This window comes from Nothoprocta perdicaria, unplaced genomic scaffold (genome assembly GCF_003342845.1).
Source record: "Nothoprocta perdicaria isolate Ctin4 unplaced genomic scaffold, notPer1 scaffold_36, whole genome shotgun sequence".
Taxonomy (NCBI): Eukaryota; Metazoa; Chordata; class Aves; order Tinamiformes; family Tinamidae; genus Nothoprocta; species Nothoprocta perdicaria.
The window spans coordinates 2,353,068-2,377,121 of record NW_020455599.1 but is presented as its reverse complement, the minus strand read 5'-3'; the positions used below and the strand labels follow the sequence as shown (position 1 = coordinate 2,377,121).

The window sequence follows — 24,054 nt, the reverse complement described above, 5'->3', positions numbered from 1 at the left end:
AAAAATGATGCAGGATAGGCTGCTCAATAAATTAAAAAATTTAAAATTATTTTCTTAGAAAGTAATTAATAAGAGCTAGAAAACGTATGGATTTTATTTTTCTCTGGTAAATCTCATAGTGTGGGTTATATAGTATATTTTGGCTATATTGTTGTTGTCTTTTATGTGACTAACCATTCAAAAAACTTGTTCTGACTAATTGAAACAAAAACCCTGAGACATAATGCACATGTTTTGGTAGGTCACATTGTGATCGGGGAACCATTGGTGTCCCACTTAACATGTACTCTTACTGTGGAGCGGCATTATAGGAGTGCAAATCTGGAAACTTATTACCAGTGGTATAAGTAGTAGCTTATTAGTTACCTATTCCAGAGCTTTAAAGGGGATTAAAGAATATTCCGTTTTAATTTTACAGATGTGATGGAGATCAAATCACTGTTCAGTACCACAGAAGCCAGCAGCAAAGGCAGGAACTAAAATTAGATTTTCCAGCTGTAGACTGTGGCACGCATGCATTTTTTCAAAGAAATAATTTATTTAACAACATTTCATTATTTATTTAGATTTTCTGTAGGGAAAGCAAGGGGTTCATTCAGAGCTGATGATAGTCACGATGTGATTAGCTTTTCAGTGAAATAGCTATTTCCTTTTCTTTTCAGAAGGAAAATCCCCAGTGTAAATATTTGAGTGCCACTGGTGTAAAATTACGGCACGTGTCAAAACCCATGTGTTGCAGGGAAGGGACAGGAGCCGGGGGCAGGTTATGGCGCCGTGATTCCCTTCCTCTCTCTGCTGTGACCCTGGCTCCCGCTGAAGGCAGGAGCGAGTTCAGCAGCTGTTTTTCCATACGCAGCTGGCAGCAGTTCCTGAGGGACTGTCTGGGAATGGTTAAAACCCACTATAAACTCTGACAAGCTCTTCAAGAGAGCGTTAAGGAGGATAGTACAAGTGTAGAAAGTGTCTGAACCAGCTCATGGCTCCTCCTTGGAGGAGCCTCTCTCAGAAGACCGACAAGGGTTATTGTGCCTTTTCACATCTTTAATTTGGCTTGCTAAACAATTCCAGGTATAGATGCTATGGGAGTTTTACCATCTGTGGAAGATGGACTCTGAGTAGAGCTAGCTGCTGCCTTCAGTGCTTATAATATGGATATAGAAATCAAATTATTTTTGACATTCAGACTTGCAGTGGTGAATTATGTTTCAGTCATTCATTAGGACTGGATTTGTGCTGTGAACCTGTTCAAACAGGCAAGTGTCAGAGCACTAATGAAAGAATATATAGCTTTTGTCATTGAGAGTTATGTATAAAATTAACAGGATTGTCTCAAGAAAATATAGTGGCGTTTCTGACAAAGACAGAATGCATTTGTTGTCATTACAGAATATTTTTCTTCTGTCATATATTTCAAACAGTGTACAGCGATGTCTAAGCAAACTGTTTTCCTTTTTTTCAGATGAGCAAGAGTCAGTGCAGAAGAGGACTTTCACAAAATGGATCAATACTCATCTAGCTAAGGTAAAATATGGTTTTGAAAATATTGCTTTTAAGTTAATTTTTACTCTCTGTATCCATGCAGGCTGTGCAGCGTAGAAGATTACAGATATTGCTGAGCTGAATGGCATAAACTTGACCCACATTATCCATACGCTGCAGTGTTTGACTCTTTCCGTATGGTAGTGATTTAGGCAGCAGCAGCAGTGCAAGTGGATCTACAGCCAGGTGCTCAGCTCCTTTGGGCAAAACTGTAGTCAGAAAGGAAGCACAGTAGCTGCTGTTCATGTCAGAGGAAAGATTTGAAACTACTTTCTAAAGAGATAGAACATTAGCAGGAATATTACTACCTATAGCATACTTGAATAAAGCTTTGGGTGCTGTGTAGTTTGGTGGAGGCATCCTGGTCTCTGGCTACAAACTGAATTGAAAAAGGTGACACAGGGCAAAATAATTATCTATTTGTTATTACTTCGTTTCCTAAATGTGTTGCATCATTGCTTATTAAGCAATAATATTTTATAATAATGATCAATTTACATATAGGTATATTGTATTTATGTGTGTGTGTGTGTATAAGAAAGTGTATAATGGGCTAATAATGATCAGCTGATATTTTTCTTGGAAGGAGAAGATGTCGTGATGGAAACTCGGTTAGGATATTTTGCTCTGGACTGAGGTATTTTAGTTAAGACTCCAAAGAGGAGGAGTAACTCATGCCACTTGAAAATTTAAATACTAGGATATTTGATTCTCATAGTTTGATGCTATTTTTGTTATTAAAAATATTGGAAATAATTTGTGGACATTTGAAATTCTTGGCATACCTTAGTTGAGCAAATTTGACTTCATTCTGCTCTCATCTGCATATCCTGTAAAAATGTGGAGCACCTGTCAAAACTGCAGCTGATGATGAACAGAGTAAAGTGCTGGTCTTGCACTGCTAGCAAAGTAAAAGCAGAGTTGCTGAGACCTGGAAAAACTAGGCTAGGCTATAGGAAGGGAAGTGTTAGCCCATGTTACATCTGTGTGACTCACATACTTACAGAAACAGCCTTTCTGCCTATGCTCTCTGCCTGCATCATTTAGCACCCAGGAGAGAGAAAGGCTAGAAAGAATTAAGATTTCAAGGTAATTGTGTTTTCAACAGCTTTATACCAAAGATTTCAGTATTTGCCAAATGTTTCTTTTGCCTTTGAGGATAACAAAGTTACCTGAAATAGTGTTCCGGGCTTTGGCAGAGGTTAGAGCTTGTGTTTACTTTTGGCTACTGTAGACCTGCTGTGTGACCCTCAGTATTTGTACTGTACACATTCTCAGAACCATTGCTTGTTAGAGTTTTGTTCATAGACCATTTGTTGCAAGTTAAAAAGTAAAAGAGCATTGATTTTTAGACACCAATGTAGATGAGTTTGATAAATATTTTGATTACTATGTTGGTGCTCAATGGACATGTATGGTTGATACTGTATAAAAATTCTAAGACTAAAAATAAGCTATATTGCTTTAGCTCATTTTTCATCTGAATTGTATTGTATTGTTTCTGTCCTGTGTACCCTAATACTGAAATAGTGTCATTTCTGGAAGTTTTGATGCAAAACCTGGCTGACTTTTCTTTTCTTGTTGATTTAGATGCTTTACAATGTAAACTATAGTATTTCTATTTAGAGTTAAGTTGGATGAAGAATACTTCTGGGCTGTAAATAGTGAATTTTTATGATTACTAATTTAGAGTAATAGAACTATAAATTAATTTATTCTTTAAATATTGATCACTTTTCTTAGGTAATGATTTTGGTATGTGAAAAAAAACTTTTCTGTTCTGCCATGTAGGAAATATATTTCAGACTTTCTGGTATGTTTATGAAATATAAACTATTTAAGTATTGCATTACATGTCACAGAACAGAAGAATACTGTAAAGAAACATATGATATATTGAAACTGGAAATACCTTTAAGTGTTGTCTAGTGGTTATATGACAAAGCTGCTACAGAAACTTTTTATTATATGATATACAATAAATAACTAATTAAAGGAACATGCTAAATATAAATAAATATACTACAAACTGTTCATGTGTTTAGAGTTCATTTGCTATGGCACCAAGTTTCTATAATTGTTGTCCTAACAGCTAAGGATCTCAGATTAGTCATATGGAAGAGGGGACATCTATTAGGATGTGATACAACAAATTGTACTATACCTAGTAACCGAACTGGCATCTTTAGTTAAGTCACCATTAAATACAGTAAATACGCACTATGTTAGCATCAGCAAATAGCAAAATCTAAATTGTTATCCAAAAACAAGTTGCAATACCAATCCTCTAATCAGGCACTTCTCAAAATAAGTACATCCAGAAAATTTTTGGACAATGCTAATTTTGATATCTTGGATTTTTCTGACTGTTGTTGATGCCTTCATTTTAGTCATCATTGAACCTTGTGGTAAAATTTGATATCTCGGTCATTATCCGACTTAGGCATATAAATAGAAAAGCTTGTGAACTGAGAATATATTGTGTTTTAGAAGTTATGATAAGCTTTTTCATGCTATTTTATTTTATGTTCAGCTTTCTAAAATGTTTATATAGTTTATTGAAAACAAGTAAATGCATATGGATATGATGACTACTTTCTCAATCAGTAGATGTAAGTAAGCTCTCTTGCGATCTGTGTAACCTTGTGGTCAGTGATAACAGAGGAATATGGCAACTATCAGAGACCCTGAGACATAAGCTGTGCCAGTTTATACCAGAGCACCTCATTTCTTATCCTCAATGTTTTCCTTAGAGTAATAAATTATTTCCTTGTAGACATCAGAATAAAGAAGTCCTCGATCAACTTCAGTGTGAGCTAAGGTGTTTGAGGCACTAAAATCCATCCTGCATTTGGGCCTGTGACTGTTAAAATCAAGGACATTAAACTGTGATTAAAGTGGAAGGAGTTGCAGGACCTATAAAAGTGTTACCCATGTAATTATAGATGAATCTACAATTACTTTTTTTAAATGCATAGACTTTTTTTTTTTTTGGAGTATGTATGCCAGTTTGTGATTTAGAATGTAATCCAGAAGGTAATCCAGAGTTATTTTAGAATATAATCCAGAATAGCTATTTTTAAATTTGACTCAATATTTATAGACTTCAAAATTAATAGTGATTTCACTTTAAATTGGTCTCATTTTCTTGGCTGCTGGTGTAAAGATTTGAAGATTTTTTTCTTCTAAAGAAGAAAGTTTAATTGTTGCTCTTTTAAATAACTTAAATATATTGTCATTTAAGTAACAACTTAAACCAGTTGTACATCCTTGACCAAAATTCTTGTTCTCAATGGAGCGTGGCAGACAGTGCTACATGAATTTACCAATGTTTGTTTCGAAGATTTTGGTATTCTGTGATTGCTATATAAATCTCAGTTGCTGACTTGATGTGGTAACTCTGTCTCCTGTCTGCTTCTTTGAACATGAATGCTAGAGCAGAAAGGGAATTCATAACAGGTCGTGTTTATCAACTGAGGTGAAAAATGTCCTGAAGAAACTAAGTACTTTGCGTTTCTTCGTTCCTGTTTTTCATCTGTGGGGGAGTCGGAGTAAGAGGCTGATAAGAGAAGTTGTCTTATGCTTAAACTTTCATTATAGGCCTATATATGTCTAAGTAAGATCTAGAGTATAATGTTTTCATATTAGATGCTTTCATGATATTATTTTGTCTCTTATTACAACTTTTTGAGAAGAGATATAATTCTTTTGAAACAAATTAATAATTTGGGAATATAAAGCTGGATGGAGTAGTTTATCAGAGTTTTTAAGTAAAAGATTTGTTTGTCAGTAAAAGAGATTCTTCACAGGAAGCCTTTAAACTCATAGCAAATGTTTTTCTTCTGTAAAGTCATACTCAAACTGAAACAGAAACTAATTCAACAGCTATTTTAAGTACATCAAGGAGATTACAGATTTTTTGTTGACTTTCTAAACTGTAACATTTATAATAATAATAATATGGGTATGAGTACTTCAGAATTAAAGTAAGTATTGAGTATCTGTTGCCTGTACTTGTAAGTGGCTGTGGGATCCAACCAAGGACTCTATTTAGGAGCAAAAGGAGATTGTGCCAGAGACAGAGCTGGAGATTGGACTTTGCATGCATGCTGTAAAGTCTCCCCAGGGGAGCGGGCCAGACAGGTACCCTCCAGCATAGCTCGGGTATCGCTGGTGGCCGTGCTCCAGTGCTGCTCCCGAGCCTTGGGCACCGGCCGTGAATGGGGTCCCATGTGAGGCTGGTCAGGGAGATCAGAGACTATTAGTGCACTCAGGGTTGCAACACCTATCATCACGTTGCCAAGAACTACCCACATGGTCATGAAATTACCAGGTCAGAGCAAACTGAACACACAGGGAGTACTCTGACCCATGAAAGATTTTTTCTCGCGATGAAAGTGTGGCACATGAGTGAGGAAATTAATAGGAATCCTGGCTCTTCTGCTGTAAGTCCTTGGAGCACTGGCTGCCTCCTAGTACTAGGATTAACCTTTTTTCCTTTGTGTGTGCATGTGGATGCCTTTATACACAACTTTTTAGCAGGTGTTTAAATATTGTTTGAAAATGAATGTAGTAAATATAGTTTCCAAAACATCGATGCACTCACAATACTGATACTATTCTTTGTACAGTACCATGTATTTACTAGTGAAGTTAAATACAGGATGTGAAGAAGAGATTCCTCTTGGAAAGAAGCTCCAAATGAGTAATGAACATGAAGAAGCATTGGAATACAACAGCCAAATCAAGCAAATGCTTGATGGCTGATTTTTACAGTTTTGTATCATTAATTTCCTTTATTGGAGAAATTGTATGTTTGTACGTATCTCCTTTTATTTTCGGAGACTTATTAATTGAATACTTTTCATATGTACTGAAGTGAAGAACTTTTAATTGTTCAGATTATTTCCTGTATGCTGCGGTGATAAGGATCTCTTTGACAGAGCAAGCAATTTAAGCAAAACGTTTCCTCATTAATTCAAGAATTTGTGACCCACATCTAAATGCAACTATGTAAATAAATATTTAATAAGAAAAAATCTGATTCACCAGCATTTAAAATTAATTTACTGCTCCTTCAGATTCCTCCTACAGAGCTTATGAATTTGCTTGTATAGAGTGTCCGTCTGGTCCTATGGTATGACTGTTCCTGAATGTCGTAGTCACTATAAAAAGTACTGTGAGATTGCATATCTATCTGAGTTTTGTCTGAGTTTATCTGATATATCTGAGTGCAGATATAAATGACTGTTGACTACATTCAACAGGTATATAGAATGTTATTAGTATTATTTTGCTTTCTTGGAGAATAGAATCTAAATGTTTTTGAAATGCATAAATTAAAATCAAAACTTCAAACAAAGCGATAGGCATTTGAAATCTTAGAGACCTGACAAATTGTAGATTTAATGTCTACTTGTTTATCAGAGCGTAATCCGAGTTTTTTCAAATAATTGTGCTCAAGCACCTGATAAATGACTGCTTTCCTTTAGCATTATATTGCTTTAAATGATTATTTCAGATGCCTTTTAAAGAGTCTCTTTCCTACCTTAAAAATGGCACAGGGTTTCCAGCATTCAAAATACAATGTGCTAAGGTCCTTAGGATAGATTGTGTCAACTAGAGCCATATAGTTATTAGCATAAAACCAAAATCTGGAGTAGATTCAATATTTTCAAGATTACTGAATTTTAAGTTGTTTTTCACTTCCTTATGTTTCTTATAGATGTTATGTTGACAGTGCCCCATGGCCATTGGATGAATAGGTGCTAAGTCTCATTTATTCTTCACAATATAGAATAGTATCCAGTAGATTATAACGGAATACAGTGCTTTTTGTTGTTCGTTTGTTTTTCAAGAAAACCTTTAATTTCCTGGAAGTTAATAAGTAAGCAATGTATATATTTGCTTTTTAACTTCCTTTTCATTAACATATACAGCCAAGTGTTTATTTATCCATTCCAACAAAAGGCTTGGTCTTTGTTATTCTCAGTAGAGAGTCTACCTGGAAGAAAAACCATGCGGTATAGGTCGTCCTGTGCAATAGTTCATATACATTGAATAGATGCATATGAACTTCCTACTCTCAGTAAGTCTACATAAATGCATGTGTCTTGGCATGAAAATAAGGCTTATTATTTGTGTGGTATTTATGTAAAAGAATATCCTGTTTGCCATTTAAAAATATGACTCATTCCATACTTCTGAGAAAAATTGGAGTCATAGTAATAATAATCAAAATGAATGTTTATGCTTTATATTCAGGGTAGAAAAAAAATGATTTATGAAATTAAATGAGGCCATTATCTTCTTGAAATTACATGTTCACATTTTCAGGGTAGTGAAATACATTACATACATTACAGAAAATCACTTCATCTGATGAAGCAGTATGTAAAATTAGCTGACATCCAAAACATATATAGGAGATTTAGTGGTAAGACTTGTTGTGACTGCCTTCTGTTCCCTGTTGTACTGATATTAAGACATATTGTAGCAGTAATTGTAACTAATTACGCATACCTTGCAGCAACAGATAGTAAATTTGAGTCTGCCGATTTATGGAGAACCATTGTGGTTTCTCACTTCTCAGAAGTCAGTCTTACTAACTTTGATGTAAGTGATTTTGTGGTTTCTTTGCTGCTTCTCATCTTTTCCATACTTCAAATCTTTTTCATACTTCCCCTCATTTTCTAAGTTATGCAAGTTTTTATGTTCAGCGTCTGGTTTGTTTGGAAAGGATTGTATTACAGGAGGTGATTTACTTGGATGATGTCTTGAGGAATATTTTCATTGTTTTACATGAGTAAGAGGGTAGGATACAAGTTTCCAAGTTTCCTTATCTACTGTCAGTGAAGAGCAACAGGTCTTCAGAAGGATGTTCAGAGCAAGAGCTTGACAAGGATGTTCAGAGTTTGGATGTCTAGTGTTGTACCCTGTGGAAACCAGAGGTGTTTCCCAGACTTCGTTTGCATAGGGATGCTATGTCTTTCCTCATGGCCTGGATCTTAATATCAGAGCAGGGACATCAAACCTGGAAGTGAGCTGTGCTCAAAATGACAGGGATATTCTGGAGATCAGTGAGATCAGTATAGGGATGGCCATAAATTTCACTTACCCTCCCATCCAAACATTTCTCAATTGTTCCTGGTAAGAATATCTCTCTACTGTATGGCAAACTTCAACAGACTGCTGTTGAACTCACTGCTGGCACATCTAAATAGGCGAGATTTTCCAGGCCTTCAGCTGCAGTTGGAATATCATGGAAGCTTCTATAAACACCATGTCTTTTAATTTTTTTTGCCAATTTATCATGCAATAAATACTGATAAAATAAAGGTTCTGAAAGCTTCAAACAGGGAGCAATAACACAGAAGGTGATGAAAAAATAATTGTAATTATGTCAAGTGCCTGTAAAGCAAGACGGGGCAAATTAATTGGCAGTGACCTGGTTGCTATGTTGATTTCTTTGGTGTTACTTTGTGAATGAACACAGTCCATTATGAATTGCAGTGTGAGGAATGTAAAAATAACTGAGTAAACATATCCTAGTAATTAGTTGTAATACTGCTATGTTTTGTATATGCAAGAAATGTACTATTTTCATACTGTGGTTCTTAGAGACTTTAAGTATTTTTGTACAAAGTAGTTATTTTTTTCACACTATAACAAAGTGGGTTTTTTTGTTTGTTTGTTTTATATTAATTTATCCTAACTGAGCAATGAAGGTAGAGTGTTTTGATTTTGGAGACTAGTACCCTTATGGGAGCTTTCCTTTATTCTGCTTCGTTATATCACTTTTACAAGAACAGCAATGATTGTCATTTTAGTCAATAGGAGATATGAACATTAGAAGTATGTGAATAAACAGCTATTTTAACACATTGTGGAAGCTGCAAGATGTATTTTTTTCATTTCTTACAAATTTCACACATATTTCTTTTACTAAGAGAAATGTTTTTGATGATTGAAGTACTGACCAGCTCATAATATAATTTAATATACTGGCATATATTTAAGAAAGTTTAATGATGTGACCTTGTTATTCAGAGTAAGTATCATCCATTTATGCATTTTTTTTCATTATTATCATTGTTGTGGTTGTAAATGTAAGGACATATGTTAAACAAGTAGAAACTGATATATAGCTTAGCACTGGAAGACTACATAGCCTGGAGGAAAAAAAAAAAAAAAAAGAGAAAAATTACAGCGATTTAGTAAAACAAATGTCAGCTGTGAGAGTAGTATTGTGGATCAAAAAGCCACACTCCTGCTTAAAGGATTTTTCCCTCATACATTTCATTTTTCAGACCAAACGAGTGGAATTGCAATGACATCTGTAAAACTAGGATAAAAAAAAGCCTGATAAATTGAAATCCGACTGCAATGCTACATCCATAAGTTGAGTGTATTTTATAGATTCACATGCATTTGTCCATCTGTCTGGTTTCATCTTTTCCTTTGTATCATTAGTGTGAGAAGGCATCTAGTGTGCCAGAGATGTTCCATAGATAGACAACATGGTGACAAAGCGATGTTTAAATGATTCTGTGATATTAAGCATTAAAAAACGTAGTAAAGGGGACCAAAACTCTCTGCCTATATGTTTGAAAGGGAAGAATGCTGCAATGCGAGTGAACTGTTATTATATCTGAAGTCTTCTCACTTTTCAGCGCAATCCTCCCATGTTGGTCAATGATCTGTTTGAAGATATCAAAGACGGGGTAATGCTGATAGCCCTTTTGGAAGTCCTCTCAGGACAGAAACTGGTAAGAACCTTCTTCTTTCTGAATATATATTTGCAGAACTCCTAGGGTATAATTTTCTGATATATTTCTATAATTAAATACCATATGTTTACCCACAGAGGGCGCTATTTGGTTGCAATATAAAAAAGTTATTAGAAATGGAAATTATTATTATTATTATTAATTTGGTCTTACTAGTTTATAAAAGTTGTTTGTTTATGTTTTCTTTCATCTGTGTGTTAGTACGATGCACAGACAAGGTGAGAAATCCTAGCATGCACTTCAATGAATCTTAAACACGAAAATTTTTCATTATTTAATTTATCCCTTTCTCTCTAAGAAAACAGGGAGCACCTAATGTTTCTCTGGGATCTAAAAGCCATTTGCCCTGGGGGCTGCCTTGCTGCAGTAGGGAACCTTAGCTGATACCAAATGACTTTTCCCTGCCACTGTGTCCATGGCAAGGGAACCAGGTTATTGCTGTGTGTGATGTAGGAGGGAAATGATGGGGTTTTGGCCCAGGGCTCTCACTTGCTCACCCTTTGTACATAGCAGGTAGCAGCATATGCAAGAGCAGAGCAGCAGTCCGTCTGCCTGCTGCTCTGGCAGCTGCAAAAGTCACCTGTTTCTTCGAATTCAAGTAATTTGGAAGGGTCGCTTGCTCTTTTGAAATGTCATGTGAATTTTTTCATTCTGGACAATAGCCAAAATTAAATAGTAATTCAGACTGCGAGAGTGGTAGTAGCGTGAGAGAAGAAGCTTTGCTTTCTGCTGTGCTTCTGCCCTGCCAAAATGTTCCAATTTCTCTGTTTCTGTTCGTCTAAGAAAAAAAGTCTCCCCCTTGTGGTGAAACCTAAGCAGGAAAACAGGAAAATAATTTTAATGCAGTTACCAGTGATTCTGAAATTCACTGGATTGTATGCTGCCTGTGTTAATCTATGAAAGATGAGAGAGATGACAGGACCAGCGCACTACCTGGTTAATTTACAGGTCATATATAGCAGATTATGATCCTCTGCAGAAACTGCAAAAGGAATTTCATAATCTCTAGTGAACTTGTGTGATATCTGTCTGCAGTTTTATGACTGGGAGTTTAAAATGTAGTAAGTAGCTATGTATTTACCTTAATATATAAGACTTGGAGAAGAATTTTTAATTTGAGTTTAATGTTTAGAAGACTAGAATATATCCTTAATTAAAGGAATTCTGTCTTTTTTAAAATCCTACATGAATTGAGGAAAAATAATTTAAGGATATTTAAAATTTGAACAAACATTTCGAAAATTCACGAGGTAAGATTTTTGGTAATACTTGATAATAGAACTATAACGTTTACTTTCGTCATATGTATATCACTCCTTCATGTTGGTATATTTAAAAACCATATTTGATTTTTCCATTAAATATTTGTACATGTAAATCAGATTGTCTTATGTGCATTTGCAGTTATAACAACCTAGAATTCGATTTTTTTTTCAGCAAATTGACATAAATTTAATTGAGACTTTCATGTTTCTTTCTCTTTAAGCCATGTGAGCAGGGACGTCAACTGAAGAGAATTCACTGGGTTGCCAACATTGGTACAGCTCTTAAGTTCCTAGAAGGAAGGCGGGTAGGTTTGATTATAGTTAGTCCTGTCTTTTTATTTTTGCCTTTACTTTTTCCTTCTTTACTCCATAAAGGTATGATTTGTATCCACCTATCTGCTCTAGTTCTAAATCTGAGCTATGTGTGCAGTCTTAGTTTCTACATAGTGCCTAAAAACTGCTGTAAATGTGTAGAACAACAGTATCAAGATCCAGCACTAGTATACTACTATATAGCAGTTTGTAGGATAAAGCTTTTCTTCTTTTGAGTTCTTCTTGAGAATCACCTTGGATGATATTCTTCCCCCCTCCCCCCTTCTGCACTCTTCAACTCTTCCCCTTCTTCTTCTTCTCAGCAAAGTTTGGCATAATGATCCTGAGCAGAGGATCATTTATCAATTTATAGTTACAGGCATAGATTTATGGACTTCACTAGTGACCATATTTGCAATACTCTATTTCCTATAAATGCAGAGATAAGAATTTAGAATAATGTGACCCTGATTAGTTTGGTGGGACTTCACACTGATTTCAGGATTGGTTCTGGGGAAAAAAAAAAAAAAAAACAACAACAACAAAAAAACCCACTCAGTGTTTTAAATATGAATGCTGTATAAAGGCAGTCTACTTCTCCCTTTTTTTCTTCTTTTTCTGTACGTATTATACTTATTACATTAACTTTTTTCAGATTAGATTATAGGTATTTTTGTTCTTGTTATATCAGTCTTTTGTATTAACTTTATTTTCCCCAATGTCATAGCACCAGGAGTCATTGAATTTTGGCATCCTTTCCTCTCTCTAACCCTACAGCATCTTCACCTAATAGCTTTCCAGTTGTGTGGGATTATCAGAGTCTTGTTTAAAAAAAAAAAAAAAAAAAAAAACCAAGATGTTTTTTATCTTCGTTGTTTTTGAAAATATATAACCAAATCAAAGACAATATATACAAATCAAATTTCTGCCTGACACCACAATTTTACTAGTTAGTGTATTACAGTTTGCTAATGCAATCTATGTTATATGCAACTGGAGAGTGGAAGACTCAAAGAAAATGAGAGCTTCTTTCCTGTTAAGGCCTGTATAACCTTAACCAAGTCTAGAGTGAGGAGTACAAGCCTTGCTTTTCTAGTCTACGTAGCCCATTGCAATGGGTGACTAGATGAATGACCCAGCTCAGATCCCATCTGCCCACTACTGGAGGAGAAGAATGAAAAACAGGAGCGGAAAAGAGGGATATTCATATACAATAAACCACGTTATGTCTGTTGAAAAGAGAAATGGGCTGTGGAAGGCCCTCAAATTTGTATATAGTTCTCACAGTGGAGGTGATTGGACTGCTAAGTCCTCTGCCCCACTGTGGACTGTCTCGTAAGTAATGATTATTACAGATTAAACTAATTTCCTATTTTCACTAACCAGACAGATTCCTGCAAATATTCCCATTATGCTACAAAAAAAAAAAAAAAAAAAAAAAAAAAGCTTGAAATTTGGCAGATCTCATTTTGGAATATTATGCTCCATCGATTTTCTTGATGGAGGGAATTGTAAATATAATCAGTGGGGATTTCTTCTCTCTCTCTTTCCAAGCAGCCTGTGGAGCTCTAATTTCATAAAGAGCCCTGCCTTTTTTTGCTATTCATTCTTGATATTATCTATTGGGTTTCCAGCTGCTGATTCAGAGATCTGTAATCTTTCTGTTTTGTGTGAGGAACCAGGTTACTTAAAGTCAGTCTTGTGCTTTTCTTTTGCTACTTCCCCAAAGCAATTCCATCATCTTTTTTTTTCCCCCCCCATGAGCAAATTTACAGCTCATGAGTACTTCAACTACTCTTCACACTGACTTCACAGTTGGTGGCAGACACTCTTGACTTTCCCAAGGGAATTAGGATCACCATATTTCCTAATGTTCCAATACTGCCTGTTCTTTTCTATTTCCTTGAACGTTTTGTTTTTTCCTGCGAATTTTGTTTATGATCTATTTTTATTTATCTCCTCCTTTACTGACTTTTATGAGTCTGTCTTCTGTGCTAGATTAGCATTTGGGAATTTGGAATAACTACATGTGAACACAGATAGCTCAGTTTTTCATATTTACTTATTTTTAAAGAATTAATGTCATGTTTGTTTCTCTAGGAACTCTTAAAAGGTGGTGATAAAATCCTTAACAATAAAAGGCTCCCTACTTGATAACTGTGCCATTTTCTTTTTTGTTATCTTTGCTTTATGCTTTTCATTTTCCTGTTTTTCATCTGTTCTTGAATTAGCTTTCCTCTTTGCATTCCACATCTATTTAGAACTATAGCAAGAATAACTTGTGTAATTTGTGATGTATGTCTGCTATGGAATATTTAATTTGCTTTAGTTGTTAATTCTGTTGTAAAATGTTGTTAAAATGTCTTTTCTTTGCATTCTAAAGTTAAATTAATACATTTTTCATTTTCAAGTTGTTGTGTGTATCATCTTCTCCCCTTTGTTTTTCATGCTAGTCCGTATACAGAGGATCTCCGGTTTGTACAATGGTTTTATGTCATTTACATTCTTTTTTTCTCCTTGAAATTAAATATTGCTTCCACAATTTCATTATCTATAACTGTACTTGGACACAAAGTAAAATTCCATCATTCAACATTATTTTTGTATAAAGACTTATTTGTTTGCAAAAATGCATAAAAATATAAAACCTATTTGAAATCCATTTCATAATTGTTATTATTCCTTATGTGAGTGATAGTAACATATACTCTTTTTCCTAAATAGATTAAGCTTGTCAACATTAACTCAACTGATATTGCTGATGGTAGGCCTTCTATAGTTCTTGGCTTGGTGTGGACCATAATTCTATATTTTCAGGTATGATATATATTTATATGTATTTGTCATTCAGTGTAGCCTGTTCAAATAATGTCCAATCATTGCTTTGTATGGTGTCATTCTAATCTGTCCTGATATCTAAATGTCTTTGTAACTAATTGAGCATCTCATCCTAAATAAAGCCACCATTGCTGATAGCAGTGTTTCACACTGGGTAAATACCTGTCTTTGGAATGGATTGATCTGATCCATAATGATGTTCCTTTATTGCTGGGATAGTTTCTCCCACTTCTGTTTCTGAAGAATATAATAGGACAACAAGGGAAACAACATGGAAAAGAACTGTGAATTAGTGCAATGTGTAGTACCTTTAGCAACCTTGAAGATGCTTGTGCTCTGTCCAGCTGCAGTGCCATTGATGTCTTCCAGGTTTTACATTAATGTGTTAGGTGTAAATAGGTGTAAACATGTACTGGGAGATACAGATATTTGCATGGACAAAATTTAGCTGTAAATGAAGAGGGGATTTAATCATAAATGATTTGTGTTCCTTGAAGTTGGGTAGGAGGAAGAAACGATTTTCTAGATCGTGACCATATGAGTTAACAAAATGAGTCACTGCTCTGCGGTTGAAAAAAACAACTATATTTTTGTTGCTCTCCTTGGTAGAGCCCTTTGGCTTTGGCTGTTTTGTGGTGTGATTTTACATATGTCCAGGGGCTGCTTTTCTCCTAAGCACCAATCAGTGTAATATCGCAAGGGTTCAGATTCCCTTCCTGAAAAGTTACCTAGAATGACATTTACATTTTTATTTGTGTCTCGCTGACATGATGGGGAAAGGTCATGCTTTTCCAAGTGATTAAGAATGATCTGCATCAGTTTTACTCAAGCATTTTTGAGGTTTTCTTTAATTTTTTAAATGAATATCTCATTTTAACACAAATGAAAGCAGAGATACAGGACAACTGTGGTTCTCACTGTTGAAGACTCATTCCACGATGTGCTATAAATCTGTTCGCCTGTAGTGCATTCCCTGTTCCATCACAGAAACACTCCTAGGAAGAGGTGCTTTTGAGTTTACCACTGTATTGTTTTTGGCATAAATAAAAACACTACCCAGATAAGATCATCAATATTGCTCTCATTATTTTAAGAAAGGGCTAGGAAGAGGAGGAAGCTGATCATAAGCAGAAGATGCTCACTCCTGGTGGCCGTTGGTTAAGCATCTGGAAAAGATGGTTTGAAGTGGTATTGTGGTTCAGATTCTATAAGCTGAAAGAGTCTCCTCTGAAATGAAAAGATTTCTTTTTTAATAATTTGAATTTAAGTTAAATATAAACCACCATCTCCTGTTTTGATCATAATTAATATGGCCCATTTGCATATTGGTCTAGCTGTAGGATGTGAGAAAAGTCAATTTTTCCTAGATGTTTTATACTTTTGAAATTAAGACAGACATCTGGACACATAAATTAGATTTTTCAAGGGTACTTTTACATACAATTAAAATAAAGCCAAAAACTGTCCCATTCAACTTTAATTTCAGTCCTGTATTTTTAAAGGAAGTGATGAGAATTAAGAGGATTATGTGTCTCTCTTTTTAATACAGATCGAAGAGCTGACCAGCAACCTTCCACAGCTGCAGTCATTGTCTAGCAGCGCTTCTTCTATGGAGAGCGTTGTCAGCTCAGAAACTGCGAGTCCTCCAAGCAAACGGAAGGTGGTAACCAAGGTCCAGGGAAGTGCCAAGAAGGCTTTGTTGAAATGGATACAGTACACAGCAGCCAAGTGAGTAACCTATACATTAACAAATTTGTATCTTAATTTTTTTCTTAATTTTTTCTTCATATTGAAACTAAGTCCGTCAGTGACTGTCCTTTTGCTGTGTTTACATAGCATCTGCAATCATATTTTTTTGATAATTGGGGCTGCTAAATATTCCTAGCAACTACTTGTTACAAATAGTAAATAATAATTTGCATTACTTTTACAAGCCATTACATTTTTTGAATAATGAATGGAGTTATCTTTGATGGAATGAGGAACAGAAAAGGAGAATTCAATATTGTCTCAATCACAATATGTTAGTCCTGCTGCCAAACAATTGATGTGACGATATAAGTTCCACACTGAAATAGCACTTCCCGGCAACAGATCTTGAGGGAACAATAAATTCTAGAACTGCTTTGCAAATGCTGATCATTAAAAATCATGAATATCTTATAGTGATTTTGTGATACAACTATCATATTACTGAATGTTCATTCTTTTTAAACTGAATTATTTCAAAGATTCAGGCTTGCAATCTTTTGATAACTTCAGAGTATTTCCTTAATTTGGTGCAGTTATTGCAAATTTGTTCTGCTTACAGAAGGGAGGAAAAAATCCATAAATTGGATCAAAGAAACAATAGTAATTTGGTTCCACAATATTATTGCTTCTACAATAGGAAATTAAAAATCAAAACCATAAAAGAATATTTCTTCAAATACATTCAGTAATGCGGAGGGGGACTAGCCAGGTCTACAATAGTAGTGCCTCAGGACAATTAAATAGAATCATAAGGACATATATTTTCTTGAGCTCTTCAATAAATAGGTAGAATACAATAACTTGTAAGTCAGTTCAGTCTAATTGGGCATTCTTCCTACAGCAATTTTGCCAGTAAGAGGTAAGAGGAATTGAAAGTAAGCAGCTGCAAATTATGAAGAGATGTAAACATATAAAATTCCAGCAAAGAGAGGTCCATAAATCAAATTGTCCACATTATGTGAAAGAAGGACAGACTATAAAAAGCACAGAGAAATGATAGTACATTTTGCCTAGCATTTGTTTACACTGTAATGTGTAATGGTTGGCCAAGTGCCCCCAAAGGCGATAAATCTTTCTTGAATTAAGTGTATTTTGAATGAAACATTAAGAGATACTTTTTCCATGAGAAAACTTAAAAAGATGTTTACATGCTCAGACTAAGTATATATTTAAAAAAAAAAAAAGATAAAGTGATTTGAAAAGGTTTTTCTCTCTCCCTTTTTTTTTTTTTTTTTTTTTTTTTTTTTTTTTTTTGGGGTATGTTTTTTTTTTTTTTTTTTTTTTTTTTTTTTTTTTTTTTTTTTTTTTTTTTTTTCTATTTTTTAGGAAAAGTGTAATGTTCTGGATTCATGAATTTGTAGTTTTAGATAAGAATTTTAAGGAATTTGAGTGATAGTGTGGCTCAGGCTTTCATTTTAGAAGAAAACAGATGACACTAGTGAGTTTCTGCTTTTTTTTATTTATTTTAAACAATGCTGATGTACTTATCTGGACTGCAGTTGTTATAATAGAGAGGTATGAAGTATTCAGTAATGAGGGGATGAATAATAAAAGGAAATAATAAATCTGCAAATTTGGTATGTCTTCTATGTATAGTGCAGTTCATTTGTCAAAAAAATACCATCGGCATATTACCACTAGCAAGCTCATTGTCTCTCATCTCCTCTCTTATTAGACCTAGTCCTGATGTCCTTGTGAATCACTTTTTTTCTTTCATATTTTTAGGCAAGTTGGAATAGAAATCAAAGATTTTGGACAAAGTTGGAGGAGTGGTGTTGCATTTCATTCCATTATTTATGCTATCCGTCCAGATTTAGTGGACATGGAGAAAGTGAAAGGAAGATCAAATAGGGAAAACCTGGAAGAAGCCTTCACGCTTGCAGAAGCAGAACTAGGAATCCCAAAGCTTCTTGATCCAGAAGGTACCTAAAACATAGTTGAATAAAGTTTAGACTATTTGCATAAGTTAAATCGAACACTCTAAATTAGAGTGCTTAGACAGCTAGGTAACATTTTTATGCTATTCACCTCTAATTTTCTTTGTTTTCTTTAATTGTCTAGATGTGGATGTTGACAAGCCAGATGAGAAGTCTATCATGACCTATGTAGCCCAGTTTCTGAAGTACTATCCTGATCTTCATCATACAGTGACTGATGCACAAGAGAATGATGTAAGTTTCTCTAAAGAGCTTATAATGGTGGAGGGTTTATAAATATTTTCATAGTTCTTTTATATTTTATCGTATTTTTTTTTCTGAAAAGCATTTAAAATGAAAGCAAATAGAAAAAATTAGACAAGACCAACTGAATGCAAAAGAAGCTGTATTGCTTCCTGGTGGGTCGGGAAAATAGTCATCCTGCAGAGATCTTTGCATTTTCAGCATCAGAAGGCAAGAGGAACAGAAATAGTTATGGTAAATGGTAGCAGTCCCGTGGATCCTAAACTGCACTAAGTATTTCTCAAGCACAACAGTAATAAGATTGAAATACTGAAGCAATTACTGAAGAAGTTACCTGAAGCAATGAGTCATTTGTGCTTCCGTTACACTGTGTTGCTGGATAAGAGCAAGTAGTCTAAGAGATTGTTTAGACCCTACTTTTGGTCGTTTTGGCCTGGGAGGCAGTTATGGTCTTGACAGAGATTTTGTTCTGTTGCACAGTAGTGTTTGATTATTTGCTCTACAGGGCTGCTTTCAGTCATGACTTTTTTTGTATTATTTGTTTGCTTTACTTGTGCTTTGTGCTCTATTTATGCTTTGCATTAGAATGGTTGTACGTAGGGATGCCAAGGAATTGTGGTTCACTTGGTTATTCTTATCATTCACTTCCTTCATGGCACACAGCAGGAAGTACTGCTGAGGCAATCTGCTCAGCCTCAGCAAGGGTGAAGGAGGCAGCACTTTCTGTGTTGCTTCAGATCCCCTACAGAGCTGTAGAAGAGCTTTCAAAAGAGTGAGTCTAGTTCTTTATGGCTCTGTGATTTGCTAGGTGTGACAAAGACAGCATTAGTTTTGCTGTCCAGTTCCACAGTACAGCAGTTACTTTTCCTTGCTGCAGCATCACATTGAGAACCTGAGTGTGCCCATGCCAGAGCATCTGACTGGAAGATGGATGGGCCCTTACAGAAGAAGGGAGTGAGGGCCAAGCCTCCTGCTGCAGCTTGTGGTGGGAAGAGACAGTCCTGCTGCCTCCCAGCCAGCACATAAGGAGGCTCCTGCTGTTAACAGCCCCAGTTGGGTCTCTCCTAGGGCTGCTTTGCTCCTTGAGTTAGGTCTGCACGTAGAGGAGCAACCTTGCCACCTTCTTTTGAGCTTTATGTAGAAGTGGCAGGAGAGAGCCTAGGTAAAAGCCTCTCCATTCACAGAGATGCTCTGCCTGCCTCTGACTGTGCTCTCGGAGAGTACAGCATGGTCTCTAAAAGAGGAAGATACAAATTATCTCCAGATTTACCGGTAGATTACATCAGCAGTAGGTTAGAATTATAATCTACTCCTATAAATTACCAGGAGGGCAATACAAATTCTTCTATTTAATATGCTTAGTTCTGGATCACGTCTCAGATGCCGTGATGATATTCCAAAGGCAATCCAAGTGTATTCTGATAGAACCTCAGGTTCTGTGAATGCTGTACTGCATAAATCATAACTTTCCAACTTTGAGCAAAGAAAGATGAGTTTGACACTGCAATAATTTTTGATCCTCTTTCTTGAGGAAGAACTATATTCCTTTTCACATGAGTGATGGAGTGCCTTGCATTTTGAGAGCCAGACTAAAACACAGACTCTGCTATTGCATCTCAAGAATGTCTCAGCCCCATCAGGGATCCATATGTACTGCATACCTCACTCCTAATGTGCATGGCAATTCCTGCTTCCTGCACCTCTAATCAAAAAGGGATGATCGCGCTGATAGGGCAGAGGCCGGATGGTGCTAGTCTGCTAAGTAATGCATGAGCTCAGGTCCTAAAGCAGTAAATGTGCTTTGGAATCAATTCCTAAATATTCTCTTAGAAACAACAGTGCAATGCTTTCATGTATTTGGGATTGGATAGATATAAGCTCTTGAATGACCAAACTTTTCTTTGTCTAAGCCTTCCTTAACGCCTTTTCCCTTTGTCATATGTCACAGTGAGAGGCTTATTTTGTACTCTTGGCTCCGTTGCTTATGACTTCTCAGGAAGAATCTGTAAATACATAATATTTCTAGTATTCAGTACTTCAGTTTTCAAGAAGATCATTATGGTGGATTTGGAAGATGCTCATGTGAAAATTCCAACAAATATTAATATAGTAATTTACATGATTCTAGGAGGTATAGGGGGAATAAGAAGCCAGGAATTGCATTGATGCTGCTGGCTGCAGGATAAATAGATAAAACATGTTATCCAGATAATCCCCTTGGAAATAAGAGTGTCATTCATTCCCATTCATTGATATTACATTATTCATGATGCTTATAGAGAGGTTCTAGTGTTGAAAATCCAGCATAAAAAATGTTGCATTCCATGTTTATACAATAAATGCTTTCTATTTAAGGAGAAAATTGAAAAGAATTATCACAACCCAGAGTTTCATAATCAACTAAATTGTAGGCTTTTTTCTGCAGGGTGCTTTTGCATCTTTCAGGCCATTTTTTTATGGATTGGTGAGAATTAAAGTATGAATTAAATCACAAGATTAAGCAAGGCTACCACATTAGCATGTTCCAATTTTGAAAATAATTAAGAGCTTTCTTGATATATTTGTATTTTTTAACTAAACAGAAATAGTAAAGTCACAATTTAAATCCTAAGAATGCAACAGAGAGATTTTAAATGCTTTTGGAAATGTGTGATAATAGATTCTGTTTTTAAAAGGAAGAATTACTTATTTATTCATGTGCTTATCACTTTGCAATTTTTTTCTGATAGAAGTAAATATTTGAAATCATAGTATATGTACTGCTTTTCTTTATCATAAAATCCATATGATTTTGCTCTTCTTTTTATTGAGGAGTATTCTGACATCTTGACTAAGTAAATAAACTAAAAAGCTGTTTAAATGAGAGAGCACTTCTCCCTTTCCCATTACACAGCATTAGCAGTGAATCACATGTGACCTCTTTTTGTGGCCTTATAATTCATTAGACAATAAATGGAAATTCAGTTTTAAGAGCTGTTGTATACAGATTCTATTCTAGGTACACAAATACATACAAGATCAGACCAGACATGTAAGATGGGCTTGTTAGAACCCACCTGATAGCAAATGTATATGGATAGATTTTTAGGAGGTGGAAGGAAGAATTCCATGCTCTATCCCTCTTCCTCATCTCCTCCAGCCATCATCAGATAATGTAGTTCTTTGAAATGTGTTGTCTGCACAAATTTTTGTTCTTCCCTCTGCCCCCTTCAATCTGATGGAATGGAATGTAAGGAATTTGCATTGGAAAAGGTGAAGTAGTGATTGAAACTTGCCCCTTACTTGGCTTTCAAGGGATAGGCTATTTTATACATGCATTTCCAGAGCTAAGAGGAAGATGGTCTCTAATGCATGGATCATGTGTGCGTATCTGAACCTGTGTTGAGATGTGTAAACAACACATTTCAAAGAACTACAGTTGCTGTAAGGTAAGTAACTTTTTCCAGATAGATAATATACTGACTAGCAGTCTTAGAAATCAGATCTGGTTTGAAAATTTCTTCACTAGACACATTAAAGATATGATCCTGTTAATATTTTAAATGCACAGTAATATGCATTTTTATACAGATGGCTCTTGTATTATTCTCTTTGGACTTTCTTCTTGCTTTATTTTATTTGCTTCTTTATTCTTTTTTTTTTTTCCTTTTTCCTTCTGTTCCCATATGTTTCATATTGCTAGGAAGTACTTCAAGCAATCCCAACTTTTGTCATTTCTTTTATGAAATTCAAGGTAAGGGTAAAATGTTGCAGAACGATAGCTCATAGCTTGCAATGGGCCTTTCATGCTTATCATCCATTTTTTCCTGTCTTCAGGTTTCAGGTGTTTTTATATACACTGACTTGCCAGCCTTATATTATTCTTTACAAACGATCAAGTAGATGAACAGATGAACATTTTACACCTTTTTTCTACTTAATTTTGTAAATCACTCTGAAGAAATATTACAGAAAAACAAAACAACTATAACGAATCTCAGTGGTTTAGCTGTCTTAGATATAGATATGAATATGAGAAAATAGTACTAGATTATAGATATGTTTCTGCTAGTCTAACCTTAGATGGGTCTTTGGATTTGTGGAATAGATATTAGATTATATATGTTATTGTGCAAGTGATGTACGTGGTTTTGCTGTTTGAAAGAGCATTTATGTATACTTGCATGATATTCTCTGCAATATTTATTCACGTAAATTACAGTGAGGCTTTTAATTTTTTTTAAATCTTGGATGTTTTGATACTTAAAATTTTCTTATATCACAGAGTCATAGAATGCCCAAGGTTGGAAGGGACCTCAGAGGTCATCGAGTCCAACCCCCCTGCACACACAGGGTCACCTAGAGCACGTGGCACAGGGCTGCATCCAAGCGGGTTTTAAAGATCTCCAAAGAAGGAGACTCCACAACCTCTCTGGGCAGCCTGTTCCAGTGCTTTGTCACCCGCACAGTGAAGAAATGCTTCCTTAAGTTCCTGTGGAACTTCCGATGCTTCAGTTTGAAGACATTTCCTCTAGTCCTATCCCTGTCCACCACTGAAAAGAGGCCGCCCCCCTCCTCCTCCCTCCCTCCCTTGAGGTATTTATACACGCTCATCAGGTCCCCCCTCAGCCTCCTCTTCTCCAGGCTGAACAGGCCCAGCTCCCTCAGCCTTGGCTCATATGGCAGATGTTCCAGGCCCCTGATCATCCTGGTAGCCCTGTGCTGGACTCTCTCCAGCAGCTCCACATCCCTCTTGTACTGGGGAGCCCAGAACTGGACACAGTACTCCAGATGTGGCCTYACCAKGGYTGWGTRKAGGGGGMYGATCACYTCYCTTGACCTGCTGGAGACGCTCTTCTTAATGCACCCCAGGATCCCGTTGGCCTTCTTGGCCACCAGGGCACACTGCTGCCTCATGGTCAACTTGTCGTCCACCATGACACCCAGGTCCCTCTCTGCGGGACTGCTCTCCAGCAGGTCCACCCCTAATCTGTACTGGTGTCCAGGGTTATTCCTCCCCAAGTGCAGGACCCTGCACTTGTCCCTGTTGAACCTCATGAGGTTTCTCACCGCCCAGTCCTCCAGTCTGTCCAGGTCCCTCTGGATGGCAGTGCAGCCCTCAGGACTATCAGCTACTCCACCCAGTTTGGTATCGTCAGCAAACTTGCTGAGGGAGCACTCCAGCCCTTCATCCAGGTCGTTAATGAATAAGTTGAACAGGACCGGACCGAGAACTGACCCCTGGGGGACACCACTAAGTACAGGCCTCCAGCTGGACTCTGCACCATTGACAACCACTCTGTGCACCCTGCCATCAAGCCAATTCCTAATCCACCTCCCCGTCCACACATCTATCCCACACCTTTGGAGCTTGCCCAGGAGGATGCTGTGAGGGACAGT

At 36.1% G+C, this 24,054-nt stretch overlaps 1 protein-coding gene across 1 annotated transcript in view; it reads left to right on the top strand.

Moving 5' to 3' along the window:
- SYNE1 (spectrin repeat containing nuclear envelope protein 1) overlaps window positions 1–24,054 on the top strand; it is a 224,829-nt gene that overhangs the window by 1,240 nt on the left and 199,535 nt on the right. Inside the window, exons 2-9 of the mRNA XM_026044390.1 lie at window positions 1,460–1,521; window positions 10,212–10,307; window positions 11,815–11,898; window positions 14,359–14,379; window positions 14,630–14,722; window positions 16,293–16,471; window positions 18,221–18,417; window positions 18,557–18,666. Of these exons, the coding sequence (XP_025900175.1) occupies window positions 1,460–1,521; window positions 10,212–10,307; window positions 11,815–11,898; window positions 14,359–14,379; window positions 14,630–14,722; window positions 16,293–16,471; window positions 18,221–18,417; window positions 18,557–18,666 (842 nt within the window). The remainder of the gene's footprint in view (window positions 1–1,459; window positions 1,522–10,211; window positions 10,308–11,814; window positions 11,899–14,358; window positions 14,380–14,629; window positions 14,723–16,292; window positions 16,472–18,220; window positions 18,418–18,556; window positions 18,667–24,054) is intronic.